The sequence below is a fragment of the Sminthopsis crassicaudata genome, chromosome 5, assembly GCF_048593235.1.
Source record: "Sminthopsis crassicaudata isolate SCR6 chromosome 5, ASM4859323v1, whole genome shotgun sequence".
Taxonomy (NCBI): domain Eukaryota; kingdom Metazoa; phylum Chordata; class Mammalia; order Dasyuromorphia; family Dasyuridae; genus Sminthopsis; species Sminthopsis crassicaudata.
The window spans coordinates 298,429,850-298,448,283 of NC_133621.1; the positions used below are offsets into that span (position 1 = coordinate 298,429,850).

Sequence of the window (18,434 nt, forward strand, 5' to 3'; positions counted from 1 at the left end):
TGCCTTGTCAACCTAAGTGATATAAGCTATCATTTTTACAATGCTCTAATTTTTCAAAGCATTTTCTCCCAAGCAGCCCTTTAAAACAGGGAGTACAGACACTTATTTCTGATAAGGGACCAGAAATGACATGCCCAGAATCACACAGCTATCTCGGCAGGTTGTTTATAAATTATATATTGGGAAAGAAGAGGAATAATGAGCGTTTCTAGCCTTGGCCCCCAGGAAGACCTTGTGTAGCTGTAGACAAGGCTTCTTTGATGTCCTAAAGGGTAGATGTGAAGCCCTACACCCAAGGATTCTGACCATTCTCTTCTCCCATCCCACCTGTTCAGATACTTGCTACGTCTTGTCCTTCTCCATCATCATGCTCAACACCAGTTTGCACAACCCCAATGTCCGGGACAAACCCCCCTTCGAACGATTTGTGTCCATGAACCGAGGAATCAATAATGGCAAAGACCTCCCTGAGGAGCTCTTGAAGGTACCGGCTGCCCACCCTGTCCTCCCTTCCCTAGCCTTATCATTCCTGGGGCCACTGAAAACCTCCATTCTCTCCTGACCTCCTAAGACAGTGCTGTCAAACTCACTCCTTGACTTAGAAAAGCATACGTAAACATTAGCTGTGTTGCATTTATTTTGCTAAATATTTCCTGATTACATTTTAATCTGGTTTTTCCTGCACTGGGGAACACTGTGACCTACCTCTGTCCTAGGAGAATGGGAGTCTGAAGGCTGGCTTGCAGATCCTTACTCTAATAACACTGACAATATGTGTGACCTTGAAGCTTGTCTTCAGGGAAAAGCATCATTGATCCATGCTCTAAAGGCAAACCGATATGTACCCTTCCTTTTATTTAGTTCAGTAATAACAATTCAGATTTATATAATGCTTTAAAGTTTGCTCATTTTGCTTTGTTGCAGCTAGGAGGAACCTTAGAACATGAAATGTCAGAGCTGGGAGGATTCTAAGAGCATGGAATATTAGAAATGAAGGATTCTTAGAACAGGGAATGTCAGAACTAAGAAGAGTCTTAGAACAAGGAATGTCAGAACTAAGAAGAGTCTTAGAACAAGGAATGTCAGAGCTAAGAAGAGTCTTAGAACAAGAAATGTCAGAACTAAGAAGAGTCTTAGAACAAGGAATGTCAGAGCTAAGAAGAGTCTTAGAACAAGGAATGTCAGAGCTAAGAAGAGTCTTAGAACAAGGAATGTCAGAGCTAAGAAGAGTCTTAGAACAAGGAATGTCAGAGCTAAGAAGAGTCTTAGAACAAGGAATGTCAGAGCTAAGAAGAGTCTTAGAACAAGGAATGTCAGAGCTAAGAAGAGTCTTAGAACAAGGAATGTCAGAGCTAAGAAGAGTCTTAGAACAAGGAATGTCAGAGCTAAGAAGAGTCTTAGAACAAGGAATGTCAGAGCTAAGAAGAGTCTTAGAACAAGGAATGTCAGAGCTAAGAAGAGTCTTAGAACAAGGAATGTCAGAGCTAAGAAGAGTCTTAGAACAAGGAATGTCAGAGCTAAGAAGAGTCTTAGAACAAGGAATGTCAGAGCTAAGAAGAGTCTTAGAACAAGGAATGTCAGAGCTAAGAAGAGTCTTAGAACAAGGAATGTCAGAGCTAAGAAGAGTCTTAGAACAAGGAATGTCAGAGCTAAGAAGAGTCTTAGAACAAGGAATGTCAGAGCTAAGAAGAGTCTTAGAACAAGGAATGTCAGAGCTGAGAGAAGTCTTCAAGCAGGGAATATTTGGCTCTAACATTCTAGGAGAGGCGGCTCGGTACCAGAGATGTGATTAGATTTGTAGTCAGCAGGCGTAAGCTTAATTACATCCCCTATTTATTACTGTGGGATTTGGGGTGAGACTCTTTGGGCCTCAGTTTCCAATCACTCCCGTATCTCTGCCAAGAAAACTCCAAATGGTGTCATGTAGTCAGATCCCAATACTTCTAAACAATAGCCCTTCCTCTCCATGAATTCATCAATCCTGAGTCTCTACACCTAGGGATGTTAATTCCTACCCCATTTGCCTGGAGGAGTCACTTAAAGGAAACTGCTTTGTCATCTGGAGGGTCCCCAAAAGATGAAATTCTGAGCCTATTTCTGATTACAGCAGCAGCCGTTCCCCCAAAGACCTTACTCAGCCTCTGCTTATTGGCTTTCCCCAGAATCATTCCTTCTGTAAATAATAAATAACTTGCTGCATTATTAGAGAACTTTTAGTGGATTTTAAGTCCATTGTCTTCATTGAGATTCCAAACAGTCCCTGGAGTTAAACAGGACAGGGATTATTAACATTCCCATTTTATGGATGAGGCAATCAATCAGTCCATCAATAAGCACTTATAAAGCACCTACTGTGTACCAGCCACTACACCAGGCACTGTGGAAACAAAGAATGAAACATCTGCTTCCATCAAGAAGATACTTTCTAAGAGAATCAGGAAGGAATTTTAAAATTATCTACCCTCTTCACCCACCCCCTCCCACCATTTTGTTAGGTGAGAAAACGGAGACCCAAAAAAGGAATGTGATTTTTTTTTTAAAGTCACACAGAATAGGAAATGGTAGAACTCAAGACATCTGTCTCCAGGGTGGTGCTATTCCCTCCAATACTAGGGAATTACTTAGGGATGTGCAGACATTCAAATAACTCATGGAGGGTCATGCTGGTTCCCTAAGACAGGGCTAGAGTATGAATCCTCGGCCTTTCAGCCCCTTGACATGGAGTAACAGTCCCAGCTGCTGGTACAGCCTGAAAAAATCTGCAAAGAATGTGAGCTCACCTGGTGCTTACAAAAAAACCTTCAGAGACGTTCTGCAACTCCCTCTCCGCCCATTGTACAGATGAGCAAAGTAAAGCTCAGATGAATGAACAGTGATGCACCAGTATCAGACAGGTACCCAGTTGAAGTCATGGCTTGTACCTCCTGGTTTCTGCACCACTCTGGACCAGACCCGTTCCCTCTTCCGGTACTAGCCTCTTGCTGTTTTTTCTAATTCCAGTTCATGATTTCTCTCTGGATGTCTCCAAAGGTGGGATTTCGCCATCTTTACTGCCAGAAATATCTAGTCTTCACTTGATTAAATCTGAGTCTGTATCTAATGTATCTTAGGGGGAAAATGTATGTGGGGAATGTAGAGTTTTTGCTCAATTCAACTTGAATTCAACTCCAACCTCCAAAGGAGGGGGATGTCTGCGTATTTGGAGGGTGAAAGGGACTGAGGGACAGCAGGGGACAGGTTTGGGAAAGACTGTAGTATTTGTATGTATTCTTTAAGCTTGGTTCAGGACTGTGTTCCTTAGACCCCCTTCCCATTAATTTCAGCTTGGCGCCAGAGGGTTGACTTAGAAGAAAAATGGATGGAGGTTTCCAGGAGGCAAATTTCAATCCAGGGAAAGAAATAGCTTTTTAACTCAGAGCAATGTAGCAGTAGAATGAGCTGCCTGGAAAAGCAGAAAGATCTTCACTAAAGGTCTCTACACAAAAGCTGGATGGCCATTTTTTTTTCAGGGACAACAGAGATAGGATTCTTATTTAGATATCAGTTAGATTCAATACGCTGTGAAGTCCCTGTAACTGAAATTCCAGATAGCATTTAGTCTGGTTTGAGTTGATTTTCCCAGGATCCCCCAAAAGTGAAACATAGATGTTCTATGGGTGACTTCACATTCAAATAACCCAATATAAAGTTTATCACTAAATATGAATAACCCATCTCAGGAAGAGAGGAAAACATAGAATATGGGACTCAAAACTTAAAAAATAATTTTTAATTGTTTTAACATGTAACTGGGTAAAAAATAAACTATGCTAAAAGAAAAAAAAAAGCTATCGCCTTGGAGCTGGAAGAGAGGATAGCCAATTTAGTTCCCTGCTTTTACAGATGAGGAAATTGAGACCAGGGAAAATAAAATGATCTGTGACTCCAAATTTAACACTACGTTTACCACTATACCATTCTCACGGTCAGAAACCTACTTTTCCAACCTTCTTCTACCCTATCCTTAACCAGATACTTTCCCATCACTAAAATACTAAGGAAGTCCAGCATCACTCACCAGAAATGATTTAGAGGGTCTGTGAATTTCTTTTTAAAATATTTTGATTAATCTATTTCAATAGAAATGGCTTCCCTTGTATTCATGTGTGTTTTATTTTATGCCTTTAGAAATATGATTCTAAGACCAATATGATTTACCAGACCACTAAAGGGTTCCTCAACTCAAAAAAAGTTCTAAAACCCCAGGCATATAGAATGATGTCCAAGACGGTAAAGGAAGGGGAAAAGAGACTCCATGAAATTCAGTTAGAATAACTGGGGGTATTTAGCTTGAGAACAGAAAATTTGGGAAGAATAAGTGTCTTCAATTATCCAAAAGGTGTCCCATGCCACAGAAGAGGGGTTGGGCCCATTCTGCACAGTTCCAGAAGCCAGAAGTGAGAGCTTTGGGAGAGACAGGGAACATTGCAGAATTATGGACTCAAACTCCTAGCCTACAGCCTGAAGCATGCACAGGTGGAAGGGCTGCCATTGGGGGGGGGGGGTAAAAGAACAGGGACTGGATCTCTGCTTGTGGGAGAAGAGGACTAATGTTTCAGAAAAGATGAAGACCAGATAGCTTCCGATTTCTCTCTGCATACTAGATTTTATAATTCGGGGGCAGCAGTAAGAGCTGTGTATGACCACCAATAGTCAAGGGCAGAGAGAGTTAAGAAGCAGGGCTCTCCTGCATTTTGCTTCCAACAGGCTTAATTATTTTGAGTAATTGCAATAAATATCGCTCCTGTTGTCCCTGTCCTCGATACACAATGCCCCATGGAGGATTAAATAATGTTCTGATTTTCAGGATCCCTCTGGGGAAAAGTTCCAGGCCTTGGAACAGGAAATATGGATATTAGCCGGACTCCTGCCCACAGTCATATGTTAGCTGTGTGTTCTTGGCCTTTTCTGGGCATTGTCTGAGTCATGGGGTTATGGTGAGGAGCCAACAAGATGGTGCAGAAGGAATTGTTAGTAAAGGGAAAGGGAAATGAACCCATTGTCTTTGCCATTGTGACCATCTCCCTCCCTTGTGGTAGCAAAGAACCCCAGCAGGGACCTGCCTCAAAGAATCCTGGGATTTTTTGTTAGAAGGAAGCTTAGAACAGGGGACATCAGAGCTGGAAGGGAGCTTAGAACAGGGGATGTCAGGGCTGGGAGGGAGCTTAGAACAGGGGATGTCAGGGCTGGGAGGGAGCTTAGAACAGGGGATGTCAGGGCTGGGAGGAGCTTAGAACAGAGGGTGTCAGAGCTGGGAGGGAGCTTAGAACAGGGGATGTCAGAGCTGGGAGGGAGGCTAGAACAGAGGATGTCAGAGCTGGGAGGGAGCCTAGAAAAGAGGATGTCAGAGCTGGGAGGGAGCTTAGAACAGAGGGTGTCAGAGCTGGGAGGGAGCTTAGAATGGGGGATGTCAGAGCAGGGAGGGAGCTTAGAACAGGGGCTGTCAGAGCCAGGAGGGAGCTTAGAACAGGGGATGTCAGAGCTGGGAGGGAGCTTAGAATGGGGGATGTCAGAGCTGGGAGGAAGCTTAGAACAGGGGCTGTCAGAGCTGGGAGGGGGCTTAGAACAGGGAATGTCAGTGCTGGGAGGGAGCTTAGAATAGCAGATGTCAGAGCTGGGAAGAAGATCTCTAGAAACCATCCAGATTATTTCTCTCAATTTTATACTTGGAGCAATGGAGACCCCTTAGAGGGGAAGGGATTTTTCTAAAGTTATAGGGGCAGTTAGTAGAAGCAGGAAACCTAGACCCCAGGTCTCCAGGCCCCAGAGCCACCATAAGTAACCCTGCACACCCAGTTCTTTTCCACCCTCCCTGACGTCTTCACTGGTGAATTTCCATTCTACGAATTCTTCTGCCCCCTGCCTTGCTGACGCCCCAGCTACTTCCATCTTTCCATCTCCATGAGGAAATGAAAGTAAGCTGGTGCCATGAAGCTATTTGTGACTCTTTACCCTCCCCTCCTCCTCCTCATGGCCCTTCCACCTTGCAGGGAAGGCAACGAAAGAATTCGCATCTAGTTCTCAATAAACAACAGCTTTTAGACTGCTACCTTGTGTCTTAGGTAGAAAGGGAGACGGGGGAGAAGGCGGAGAGGTGAGTCAGAGAAGAGGGTAGGGGAGAGGAATATATAAGTGTCTGCCTCCATATAGACCCTGGTTTGTCCCTTATGATAATATCACTGAATTTTAAACCTAGTATACAAAGGAGCCTAGAAAATGGATCTGGAAGGGACCCCAGAACAGGAAATGTCAGAGCTGGATGGGCCCTTAAAATAGGGAATGCTAGGACTGTGTCAGAGCTGGAGGGTCTAATCCCTTCATGGTATAGCTTAGGAATCGAGAGTCAAAGAGAGGGCAGATTTAGTGATCCAGCAGATTTGAAGGTACGCCCAAGCTGGTGCCCAGGACCCACTCTACCAGTTAGGATCAAGCCCCACCCCCACCTCTCCAGCATAGATCCATCTGACAAGCTCAAAACAGAACCCTGGAGGTGGGCAGCTGGGGCAGGGGAGCAGTGAGGCGGGATGTGGGGCATGCTTATAGAATGCAGGAAATGGTTCCCCAGAGTAGGAGGAGAATCATGATAAACTGACCACAGAAACATCTGTGTTTTCCCGTGGCTTTCTGGGAAAAACCCTCCAAACCTGCATGCCCCAGGTCTCTTCCAAATATTTATCTAGCATTAGAGGTGCTGAGATTGCTTTCCTGAGGCAGAGCCCTGGACAAACAGGCAGCTGGCCACGTGGGAATGTCAGCAGCTCGGTTCTGGGAGGGCAGCTTCCAGCTGCTCGGCCTGTGTGGGTGACAGCAGGGCTGAAACCCCTGTAAACAGAAGCCGGATTTCATTTTCTGGCCTCTAGGACTGAATTCAGGGATCTGGCAGTCTTTGAAAGCCTCAGCCTTCCTAAGCCTCTGCTGAGCCCCATCTGCCCCTGAAACCCACCTAAGCCAGCAAACCTTTATCTCTTTAAGGATCAGCATAATAACAGCATTCATTTATTGTTCTGTACCTTGAACTTCACACAAACCCTGGCTGATGAGGGCTTGGAAGCAGAGGGATAGAAAGTGGAGGAATGGGATCTAGGGCCAGTTCTTCCACTAAGCACTTGTGTAAAGTTTGTCTCTGGGGCTGTTTCATCATGTGTGAAATGATGGGAAGATAGGCTGCATGATTACTCAGATCCCTCCCAGCTCTGTCATTCCATGTTCTAAGCCCCCTCCCAGCTTTGATTTTCCCTGTTCTAAGCTCCCTCCCAGCCCTGACATCCCTTGTTCTAAGCTCCTGCCCAGCTCTGACATCCCCTGTTCTAAGCTACCTCCCAGCTCTGACATCCCCTGTTCTAAGATCCCTCCCAGCTCTGACATCTCCTGCTCTAAGCTTCCTCCCAGCCCTTACATCTCCTGTTCTAAGCTCCCTCCCAGCCCTGACATCCCCTGTCCTAAGCTCCCTCCCAGCCCTGACATCCCCTGTTCTAAGCTCCCTCCCAGCCCTGACATCCCCTGTTCTGACATCCCCTGTTCTAAGATCCCTCCCAGCTCTGACATCTTCTGTTCTAAGCTTCCTCCCAGCTCTGACGTCCCCTGTTCTAAGATCCCTCCCAGCTCTGACATCTCCTGCTCTAAGCTTCCTCCCAGCCCTTACATCTCCTGTTCTAAGCTTCCTCCCAGCCCTGACATCCCCTGTCCTAAGCTCCCTCCCAGCCCTGACATCCCCTGTTCTAAGCTCCCTCCCAGCCCTGACATCCCCTGTTCTGACATCCCCTGTTCTAAGATCCCTCCCAGCTCTGACATCTTCTGTTCTAAGCTTCCTCCCAGCTCTGACATCCCCTGTTCTAAGATCCCTCCCAGCTCTGACATCTTCTGTTCTAAGCTTCCTCCCAGCCCTGACATCCCCTGTTCTAAGCTCCCTCCCAGCCCTGACATCCCCTGTTCTGACATCCCCTGTTCTAAGATCCCTCCCAGCTCTGACATCTTCTGTTCTAAGCTTCCTCCCAGCTCTGACGTCCCCTGTTCTAAGATCCCTCCCAGCTCTGACATCCCCTGTTCTAAGCTCCCTCCCAGCTCTGACATCCCCTGTCCTAAGCTCCCTCCCAGCCCTGACATCCCCTGTTCTTACATCCCCTGTTCTAAGATCCCTCTCAGCTCTGACATCTTCTGTTCTAAGCTTCCTCCCAGCTCTGACGTCCCCTGTTCTAAGCCCCCTCCCAGATCTGACATTTCATGATCCTTATCATCTTATAGGCCAACCAAAAGTTCCTGAGGAGCCCTTAAATCCCCCAAGGCAGCCCAAGTCCTGCTTCTAGGCCTTCTCCAGTTAGAACTGAAACACTGTCATGCTCCTCTCTCTCTTCTCTCCCCCGGAGCAGAATCTCTTTGACAGCATTAAGAGTGAGCCCTTCTCCATCCCAGAGGACGATGGGAATGACCTTACTCACACCTTCTTCAATCCAGACCGGGAAGGCTGGCTCCTCAAACTGGGTGAGAGCAATGCCCTCCCCTTACTCCTCCTATTTTGGATCTCCAATGCCCCTTCCACATCCAATCAAACACCTGCAAGTACCGTCCCCCCCAAGCTTGGCTCAAGGCAGTGTGGTACAATAGAAAAAGGCTCTGGTGTCTGAGGACCTGGGTTCAAATCCTACTCCTGTGTGACCTTAAGCACTTCACATTAGTTTTCTGGGACTAGTTTGTTCCCCTGTAAGATGATGGGGTGACTAGATGACTTCTGAGGTCTCCACCTGCTGTAGAGCTCTGGTCTAGGGAGAGTCCGAGGGAATTTTCCAATCACATTTGATTTAAATCTTCCTCATAGAGTGCTATGTTCTATGCCAGGAAGGCATAAGTTTGAAACATGACATATCCCCTAGAGGATTGGGATAAAAACAGAAAGAACACTTGCTCTGAATTGAGTTCCCATCCTGCCTGTCCTCCGTATGATCTGGGCAAGTCACTTACTTCTCTGATTTCTAAAATCTTTACTATCTCTAAAATGAGATGATTGGACTAAATGATCTCCAAGGTTCATAAACCTGTGGTACTATAGATAGTCTCAGAGTTTAAGAACCAGAAAGGGATAAGATACCAATGAAAATAACTGTTACTACCTAATTGGTCCATTGAATCATGGAATGGAATATTCTGTAAGGTCTGAAGGAAGTCATCACTGTTGTCCTGAGAAATCAATGAATGTTTCCTGAAGGATGAGATAAGGATAGAATATTCAATTCTTGTGGAGTCAGAGTTTTCAGGTTGGCAGAGACACTAGAGTAGTTTGCCATTTCCTTCTCCACTCATTTTACTAATGAGGAAGTGAGATGAATAGGGTTAAGAGACTAGTAAGTATCTAAAGCCAAATTTGGTCTTTCTGATTCCAGCCCTGGCACCAACTAGCTGTCCTATTAAATTCTTACTAAAGTGTAAATGACTGGTTGAAAGAGTTTTCCTAAAGAACAAAAGATTAAGAAGCAAAGTTTCTTTAAGAGTCTATAGCAGAGCCACAACTAAGGAGAGGTTATTGGAGCTTTGATCTAGGGCACTGAAATTTAGAAACCACTGCCTCCCAATGAGGTTCTCTCCAGCATTCTCCATTCTGCTCCTGACTTCAAAGTCCTAGCAGCAGTTTCATGATATATTAGGGTCTACAGCTGAAATATACTGGGTGCATGGGGAAGGTGTCCCTCTTTCATCTGAATTTGTCTTTAAAAGTTGACTTGTTTATGAAACCAAAGCTGCTCTTTGTAGCAAATAAATGTCATCATACCATGGGCTGGTAAGGGGCTTTCCGGCTTAGCCTCAGTGACCAGAGAGGTAACCACAGCCATAGGAAGCTCAGTGTAGGCTGACTTCCATGCATCATTCCTTAGCAGCTTCTGAGTAACACTTTGGGTTCAGAGGAAAGTGGGGACGGCTGGCTAGAGCAGAAGCCTGGGGTCTGAGAAAGATAAGAAAAAAGTAGTAGGGGGAGTGAGAAATAATTGGAGCTCAACTTCAAATTAATCTACAGTGGAGCCGCCGAGCACACAGTGTGTATTAGTCTGTGTATTTGTGTAGGTGTGATGTGGTTTTGTTTTTGCTGGTTCTGTAGGTAGGCGTGGGGGTAAAGGGAAAAGAAATGTAAGAAAGAGGAAAATAGTGAGAAGAAGAGAGAGAAGAAGTGGAAAAGATGAGGGAAATAGAGGAAGAAGGAAAAGTGGAAGAAAGGAGAAAGAGGGAAGTAAGAAAGAATAGTGTCAGGAAAGAGGAGAAGGAAAACAGGAAATGAGACAAAGTAGAAGAAGAAGAAAAAGAAGAAAAAATAGAGAGAGAAGCAAAGAAGAAAAGGTAATGGAGAAAGGAGAGAAGAAGAGAGGAGAAAAGGAGAAAGAAGAGAAAAGGGAGAGGCAGAGAAAAGAAAGAATAAAGGGGAAAGGGAAGAAGAAGGAATAGAAAACAGAGAAGAGAGAAAAAGATGAGAAGAGATAAAAAGGAAGGAGGAGAAATAGAAAAGAAAAAGATGCAAGAGAAGGAGGGTAAGTATAAGGAAAAAAGGGGAGAAGAAAGAAAAGGAAAGGGAGAAAGTAATGAAAAGGGAGGGAAAGGAAGAGATAAAAAACAGAGAGGGGAAGAAGACAGGGGAGAGAGAGATACACAGAGAGGGGCAGAATGAGAGGGAAGAGAGGAGAGAGAAAAGAAAGAGACAAAGAAAGAGAAGAGAAACAGCAAGAAAGACAGAGAAAAGAAAGATTAAAGGGGAAAGGGGAGGAGAAGAAAGAGAGAATAGAGAAAAAAGATGAGGGGAAGAGAGGAAAAGGAAGGAGAAGGAGGAATAGAAAAGAAAAAGATAAAGATACAAAAGAGGGAGAGTAAGTAGAAGAAAAAAGGGGAGAAGAAAGAGGAGAGGAAGAAATGAGTTAAAGGGAAGAAAAGGGATGAGAGAGAGAGAGAGAGAGAGAGAGAGAGAGAGAGAGAGAGAGAGAAAGTGAAAGTGAAAAGAGAAAGTGGGGAGGGAAGAAGGAAAGCTGAGGAGAGGAAATTTAGGGAGAGGACAATCCAAGAATAAAAGGAAAGGTTAGACAGATCAGAAAGGAGGAGGTGATAGAAAAGAACAAATGAATGGAGAGGAGAAAGAGAAGAAAAGGGGAGAGAGGAACTCTCTGAGAAGAAAAGGAAGGGGATGAGCAGGAGGAAGAGAGAGCCTATAGAAGCATCCTGTGTCAGGCTGGGGTGGTCATAGTCTCCTTTTTGCTCTCCTCTGTCTCCCTAGGCTCTCTCACCTCCCTTCCCTGGGGAAGAACTGGGTGCAGTAAGATTCAGCCCGAAGCCTGGGTCCCTCAGAGTGGGGCTGAATAAGGACTCTGGGGAAGTGCTGGCAGGTTGTGGGAAGCCATTAGGGGCTGAAGTCCAGAGAAGTTCCAAAAGTCTAGGGCTTGGCCTTTTGGCAGAGGAGAAGGTTCTCCAAAGCCAGTTCCTTTTTCCCCCCAGGAGTAGCAGGAGCTTTTATGACTGCCAACCATCTCATCTGACTTTTGTCTTCTCTCCAGGTGGCAGAGTAAAGACCTGGAAACGCCGTTGGTTCATCCTGACCGATAACTGCCTCTACTACTTTGAGTTCACCACGGTAGGGTCTTCACCTATTGGTTAAGTCAAGGCTTTCAGCCAGAGCCTTTTCCCTCAACCATGATGGCATCTGGCGATTTCATCCTGGTGCCAGTCAGAGGCAGATGTATAGCTGATCCCCAGGATCCACAGAGGGAAGTAAAGGCAGGAAGGGGCATAGGTGTGAAAAACTTTAAACGCCAGATCAAGGACATTCTACTTGATCTTGGAAGAGTTCATTGGGAAAGGAGGAAATCATGGAAATTAGGTCAGGCTTAATTCTTTTTTTAAAAAATCACCTTGGCAGCTGGGTAGAGGATGGTTTGAAATGGAAAGAAAAGTAATTAGGGGTTCAGAAGAGAGCCGGATACAGAGATCAGGGACTCATCTGTATAAGATGATAATAAATGAATCCCTGGGTGCAGATGAAATCAATGAATAACAAAGAATAAAAGGGGGAAGGCAGAACCTTGAAGGGTACCCATAGAGAATGAGCACGACAAAGATGAGAATCTCACAAAGGAAATGGAGACATAGTCAGATGGATGGGAGGAGCCACCAGGAGATGGAGGAGATAGGCAATGGGATGGGCACTAGAGTTTCTATCTGTCTTTAAGCTGACTCACTATTGAACCCAGGAAATAACTCAGTTGGGTGGCTGGGGAGGATGTAAATTAACTGAAATTTTAGATTTCCAAAGAATCTTAACTATATCATCTCTTAATTCTGCTAAGTAGGTGCTGGCTACATTAGTATTACAGTATTTACAACATTAATTCATCTTCTATAGATAAGCAAACTGAGGATCAGAGAAGTGACTAGCTTAAGGTCACACAGCCAGTAAAATGTCAGAGGTGGGACTGACTGTAAGACTAGCCAGTCTCAGAGTCAGCATTCTATCCCCTCCTCCACTGTGCCTCTCAACTGAAAGGCTAAAGAGTTTAACTAATATCCCTTTCATATTCTTCTGCACAACTTTAGGGAATTAATTATTCAAGTAGTTAATTTTAAAACTATATTTATTAGCAGCTACATATTCCAGACACTGCGTCAGGTCCAGAAGATGCAATTTAAAAAATTAGATAATCCCTTGCCTCCAGAATGTTGATGCAATTATGGGACAATATCTCTACATGTTAATCAATAAAAGCATTTATTAGGTGCCTTTTATTTGCCAGGTGCTGGGGACATCAAAATAAAGGCTAAACATTCTCTTTCCTCAAAAGGCTTACTTTCTAATTGGGAAAAATGATACATAATAGGGAGTGATGACCAAGGAAGGGGAATTTTTTGTGTGATGAGTTCCAAGGATAGGAACCATAAAGCAATTGAATGGCACACCTTTCCAATAACCATAGTACAGTTGATTACATTACTGCATATCCAAGAAGTAGCATGAATAAGGAACTGGATTTGGAATCCAGAAAACCTGCATTCAAATCCTACCTCTCATACTTACTAACTGTGGGAATGAATTTGGACAAATCCCTTCACTTCTGTCTGCCTCAGTTTATTCATTTATAAAATAAGGGGGTTGGGTTTGATGGTCTCTACAGTAGACTTCTATCTCTCAGTTTATGATCCTCCAACTGTCCATCTAAGGCAAAAGGAAAAAGGAGGGAATGTTGGGGGAGGGGAAGAACCTTTCCTATCTTTTCAGCCCACTAATTCTCTCACCTAGTTTCTTCTGTTCTTGCAAAAGATTCCACCATGACCAAGGACAAGATCAAACTTCCTGTCTACTAGTATTAGTGGTACCAACAGCCTGAGCAAGAATATTCTTGCTTTCTTTTCCAGGATAAGGAGCCCCGAGGCATCATCCCATTGGAGAATCTCTGTGTCCAAAAGGTGGATGACCCCAAAAAACCGGTAGGTTTGGAGATGCTGAAAAAGGAAGCAAGTTTTTTAGAAGAATTATTTAATAAATCCCTTTCTAGTTTTCTAAAATTTTCCCAAACTCATTTTTTCATTTCATCTTTATTTTTTGGCTGTTTTTTTAATTTGATTTTCAAAATCTTGCCTCCAGCTTCCTCCAAGACCTTGCTACCCTCTCTTTCTCATTTCTCTGTAATTATTCCCTCTCTTTCCTTCCTCCCTCTCTCCCTTCCTCTCCCTTCCTTCTTCCTTCTCCCTCCCTCCCTTCCTCTCTGTCTCTCTGTGTCTTTCTCTCTCTGTCTCTGTCTCTGTGTGTATCTTTCTCTATGTCTCTCTTTGTTTCTGTCTCTCTTTGTCTCTGTATCTTTCTCTATCTCTATCTGTTTCTGTTTCTCTGTCTCTGTCTCTGTGTGTATCTTTCTCTATCTCTGTCTCTATCTGTTTCTGTCTCTCTGTCTGTCTCTCTCGCTCGCTATCTTTCTCTGTCTCTTTGTCTCTGTTTCTGTCTGTCTCTCTGTTTCTTTCTTTGTTTTTCTTTCTCCTTCCCCTCCCCAATGATTCTTTACCACATACCTATGAACATTATAATATTAAACATTTAAAACAAAGCTTTCTGGTTCTTCCTACCTCCATCCCTAATAAGCTTTATTGCCAAATATTCTGAAAAAGTTATTTAAACCTAAAGCCTCCACTTCCTCTTAGAATCTTGCTGGAATATCTTGAACTTAAAGGTCATATAGCCCAGAGGATCTTAACCTGAAGTCTATGAATTTTTTTTTAAAAAGATAATTTTATTTCAATAGAATTGGTTTCCTTTATAGTCATCTATATTTTATTTTATTCATTAAAAAATGTGATTCTGAGAAGGGGGCATAGGCTTCATCAGACTGACTGCCCACAGGGAATATGACACTGAAGAGCTTAAGAGCCCCCGGCCTCAGATAAAATGGCATCAGCATTCAGAACCATTCTCAGCAACCTGATTGGATAATATCATGGTGAGATGCTGGCTCCCAATGCCAGGGGGACAGCCAGAACAGTGGTAGTCAGAGTAGACTATTGCTTCCATCTCCATGTTTCATGCCTTTGTATACCCCGTCTTCTGGCTCGGAAAGCTGAGACTCCCTGGCTCCCTTCAAGGACAGCTCAGATGACACGTCTTTTGTGAGACTTATCTTGATCCCTACTCCCTAGTCATTGCAGCTCTCCCTCTTTATGGGAAATTACTTTGTATCTCCCTTTGTATACTTTTGAACACAATATCCTGGTGATGGGGAGGTTCAAGAACGATAGAGAAGTGAATATATAATTTATATTTGCTTATATTCACAATATATACATATTACATATGATATATTAATCATGTATACATATAGAACATATTCACTGTATGTTCATTTATACTCATTATATATACATTATATGTTTGTATTTATTGTATATTCCTATGTATTCACTATATATACATAATATATAATGTATTCACTATATTTCCATATTTTCAGTATATATTTCTATATTTTCACTATATATGCATAGTATATATAATATATTCACCACATATTCTTTCATATTCACTATATATATAAACACACTATATATAATCACTATATATACACAATATATAATATATTCACTATATACTATATACATATATATAGGTATATATATTATATACACTATATACATATTTACTATATACATTTATATATATTTGTGCATATAACCACCATATATATGTATGTACACACATTATATATATACATATAAAATATATATATATATATATATATGCACATACATATATGCATATTATCCCCTAAACCTTCCCCCCTCCCAGTAGATTTAACTTTTTGAGAGCGGGAAATATTTGACTTCTATCTATCTATTCTACCAGAGTCTGGTAAATGGTAAATCCAAGGAGACACCATGGAAAAGTAGGGAAATGATTGCTTCTAGACATCCGAGGGCCAGGATTCAAATTCTGCTTCTGGTATTTATTTATCCATGTAACCTCAATCAGCTACTTCAGGTTGATGAATTTCTGTTTCCTTCTTTGTAAACCAAGGGAGGTATAGGAAAAAAAAGCCTCTCTAGGTCATTCTACCTAATAATAATAATAAGCTAATAAATGCTTGTTGAATTGACTTCATCTGGGACTGGTCCCATCATTTGACCATCCAGCTTCTTAAAGATGTCCAGTGTTAGGGAGCTCTCCACCCAGCTCCTTTTGAACTCACCCTTTCCCCTCTCTTCCTTTCAGTTTTGCCTGGAGCTCTATAACCCCAACTGTAAAGGCCAGAAGATCAAAGCATGCAAGACAGACGGGGATGGGAAGGTTGTAGAAGGGAAGCACCAGTCCTACAAGATCTCTGCCTCGAGCCCTGAAGAAAGGGATGAGTGGATTAAGGCCATACGGTAAGGGCAGAGGAGAGAAGGGTTGAGGTTGTGGGAGGAGTGGTGCTGGAGCAGGTTTCTCCCTATTTGGTTCTTCAGAGTTTGACCTCTCTCCACTTGCCCAATCTTCATAGAGGTTCCTCAGAGTTAGGAGAAGACCAGACTGGGCAATTCTGGACACTCACCTACCATCAAACATGACAATTTTTCTTCTTTCTCAAAATCCCAATTTAGGGACAGCTAGATGGTACAGTAGAGAGAGCACTGGCCCTGAAGTCAGGAGAACCTGAGTTCAAATCCGGCCTCAGATACTTAATACTTCCTACCTGTGTGACCCTGGACAAGTCACTTAAACCCCAATTGTCTCAGAAAAAAAATCCCTAAGTTAAGAACCCAGTATGGTATAATGGGTAGCTATGTGGCTCAGTGGATAGAGGGCCAAGCCTGGAGCCAGGGAGACCCATCTTCCTGAGTTTAGATTTGGCCTCAGACCCTTACTAGCTGTGTGACTCTGGGGAAGTTTGCCTCAGTTTACTCATCTATAAAATGATGTGGAGAAGGAAATGGCAAAACTATTCCAATGTTTTACCAAAAAAAAAAAAAACCCAAATGGGGTCATGAAGAGTTGGGACATGACTGTTATAAGTGGACAACAACAATATAAAATGCAAGGAGCACTGAATTTGGAATTAGTCAACCTGGTTTTAAAGCCCATCCTGCCATTTGTAACCTTAGGCAAATCACATAAATTCTCCGTGCCTCATTTTATTCTTGATAAAAAGGAGGCTATTGGGCCAGTGGCACCTCAGGGCTCTTCCATCCTGAGACCTGGGATGTTCTGACTTTGCTGATCTTGGGTCTTTCTGATAAAACATCTTCTTCCACTCCCAGCTCTGAAGGCTCTTTTCTTGTCTTTCTTTCACTTTCCAGGGCCAGCATCACCAGTGTTCCATTCTATGACCTACTCTCTGCTAAAAAGAAGAAAATCGCCAGCAAACAATGAGCAACCATTGGGTTGCCAGTTTGTTCTTTGAGGGTTGAAGTGACCTGTGATTACAACAGAAATAACAACCTCACCCTCATCCTGTGTAGGACCCTCTCCTACCTCAGCCTCGCCCATCCCACCTTCCCATAGGCTCCACTGAGGATGAAAAGAGTAGAAGCAGAAATGGAAAGATAAGTGGGAAATCAAGGGGAAAAAGCCACAGTGTAGTGGGAGTCAGTCTTCCCTTCCTTAGCCTTGGATCTTCTTGGACCAACAAGGCCATGATAGAATCTACTGGACACTCATTGGCCTGAAGAGGTTGATAAATCTGTATCCCAATCCCCCTTCTCTAGTCTATCTTCTCTTTGGGGATCTATGGCAAATAACAGACTAGAACTGGGTAAGCAGGGTAAGCCCCAAACCGGGTTCTTAGGAGCACTTAGGAATATCCATGAGGTTTTGAGAACAAAATATATAGCAACTGGGACAGAGCAATCAGAGAGGTGCATTTCATTGGATAGGGAGTCCTTTTGGAAGAGCTCCACCTTTAATGCCATTTCTGATATTTTCTGTCCACGTGATATTGGACAAATTAATTGATCTCCCTGAATATATGAGGGAAATGGATCAAATAATTCCCGAGGTCCCTTTTTAGTTTAAGGACTATAATCTTATATATGCCTATGACCACGTTTCTGCATATAGTCAGGGCTCAGCCCCCACCATGATCAGCAGCTCCACCCTGATTTTCCCCTCCCCATCTGAAGGGCCCACAGAAAGACTTGAGATACACATCCGGCTCCTCTGCCTTTGAGGGGCCTTGCAGTCAAGGTCAAGAAATGGGAACAGACATTCTGATGTTCCATCCTGTGTATCTGAGATGTAAGAAAAGGAAAAAGAATAGGACATCCCCTCCCCAAAAGTTGACGTTCGAAGTGGACTGCCAGCCTCCATCTGGACACAGCCAGCAAAAACTGAAGACAAAGCATAGTTTGCAGAATGGGGATTTTTTTTTTAAGGACAAATCACACTCGACCCTCTGCCTCACAGAGGTAGATGAGGAAAGCACTTTGGAAACTGGAAACTGTAAATTGGTACAGAAATCTCAGTTCAACTAACATAGATTAAAAAGCTAACTTATGTAAAGCTGTGAACTAGTTGTCGGGAGAACATATTGAGCTTGGATAAGACATGGGCTTATCCTCATAGGTTCTAGAGTCCAGTAAGAGGTGGAGACGTGCAGAAGGAGAAATAAGTATTCCATGAGATGTCATATCAATAATCCAACAAGTTTAAAAGGCAGCATTGTCCAGTGAGAGAAGTAATGGATTTAGTCAAAGTCCTCAGGTGCAAATCAATCAACAAGCATTTTGGTAAGTACCTACTATGTGCGAGATACCACTCTAGAGGCTGTGAATGCAAAGATGGAAATGGAACTCTTCTTTCCCTCACGATGCTTTCTTATTATTAGGGAATACTGTATAAATCACAGGACACAAAGACAAAACCTCCCTTCTCTCATATTCTAGAATTCACCTTCTAATGAGAGAGATAATATGTACAT

The 18,434-nt window shown here is 43.3% G+C and overlaps 1 protein-coding gene across 1 annotated transcript in view; it reads left to right on the top strand.

Moving 5' to 3' along the window:
* The window catches only part of CYTH4 (cytohesin 4), a 40,802-nt gene extending 22,780 nt beyond the window's left edge, over window positions 1-18,022 (top strand). The window contains exons 8-13 of the mRNA XM_074271618.1: window positions 336-484; window positions 8,406-8,517; window positions 11,559-11,635; window positions 13,411-13,482; window positions 15,752-15,906; window positions 16,816-18,022. Of these exons, the coding sequence (XP_074127719.1) occupies window positions 336-484; window positions 8,406-8,517; window positions 11,559-11,635; window positions 13,411-13,482; window positions 15,752-15,906; window positions 16,816-16,888 (638 nt within the window). The 3' untranslated portion in view covers window positions 16,889-18,022. The remainder of the gene's footprint in view (window positions 1-335; window positions 485-8,405; window positions 8,518-11,558; window positions 11,636-13,410; window positions 13,483-15,751; window positions 15,907-16,815) is intronic.
* The last annotated feature ends 412 nt before the right edge of the window (window positions 18,023-18,434 follow it).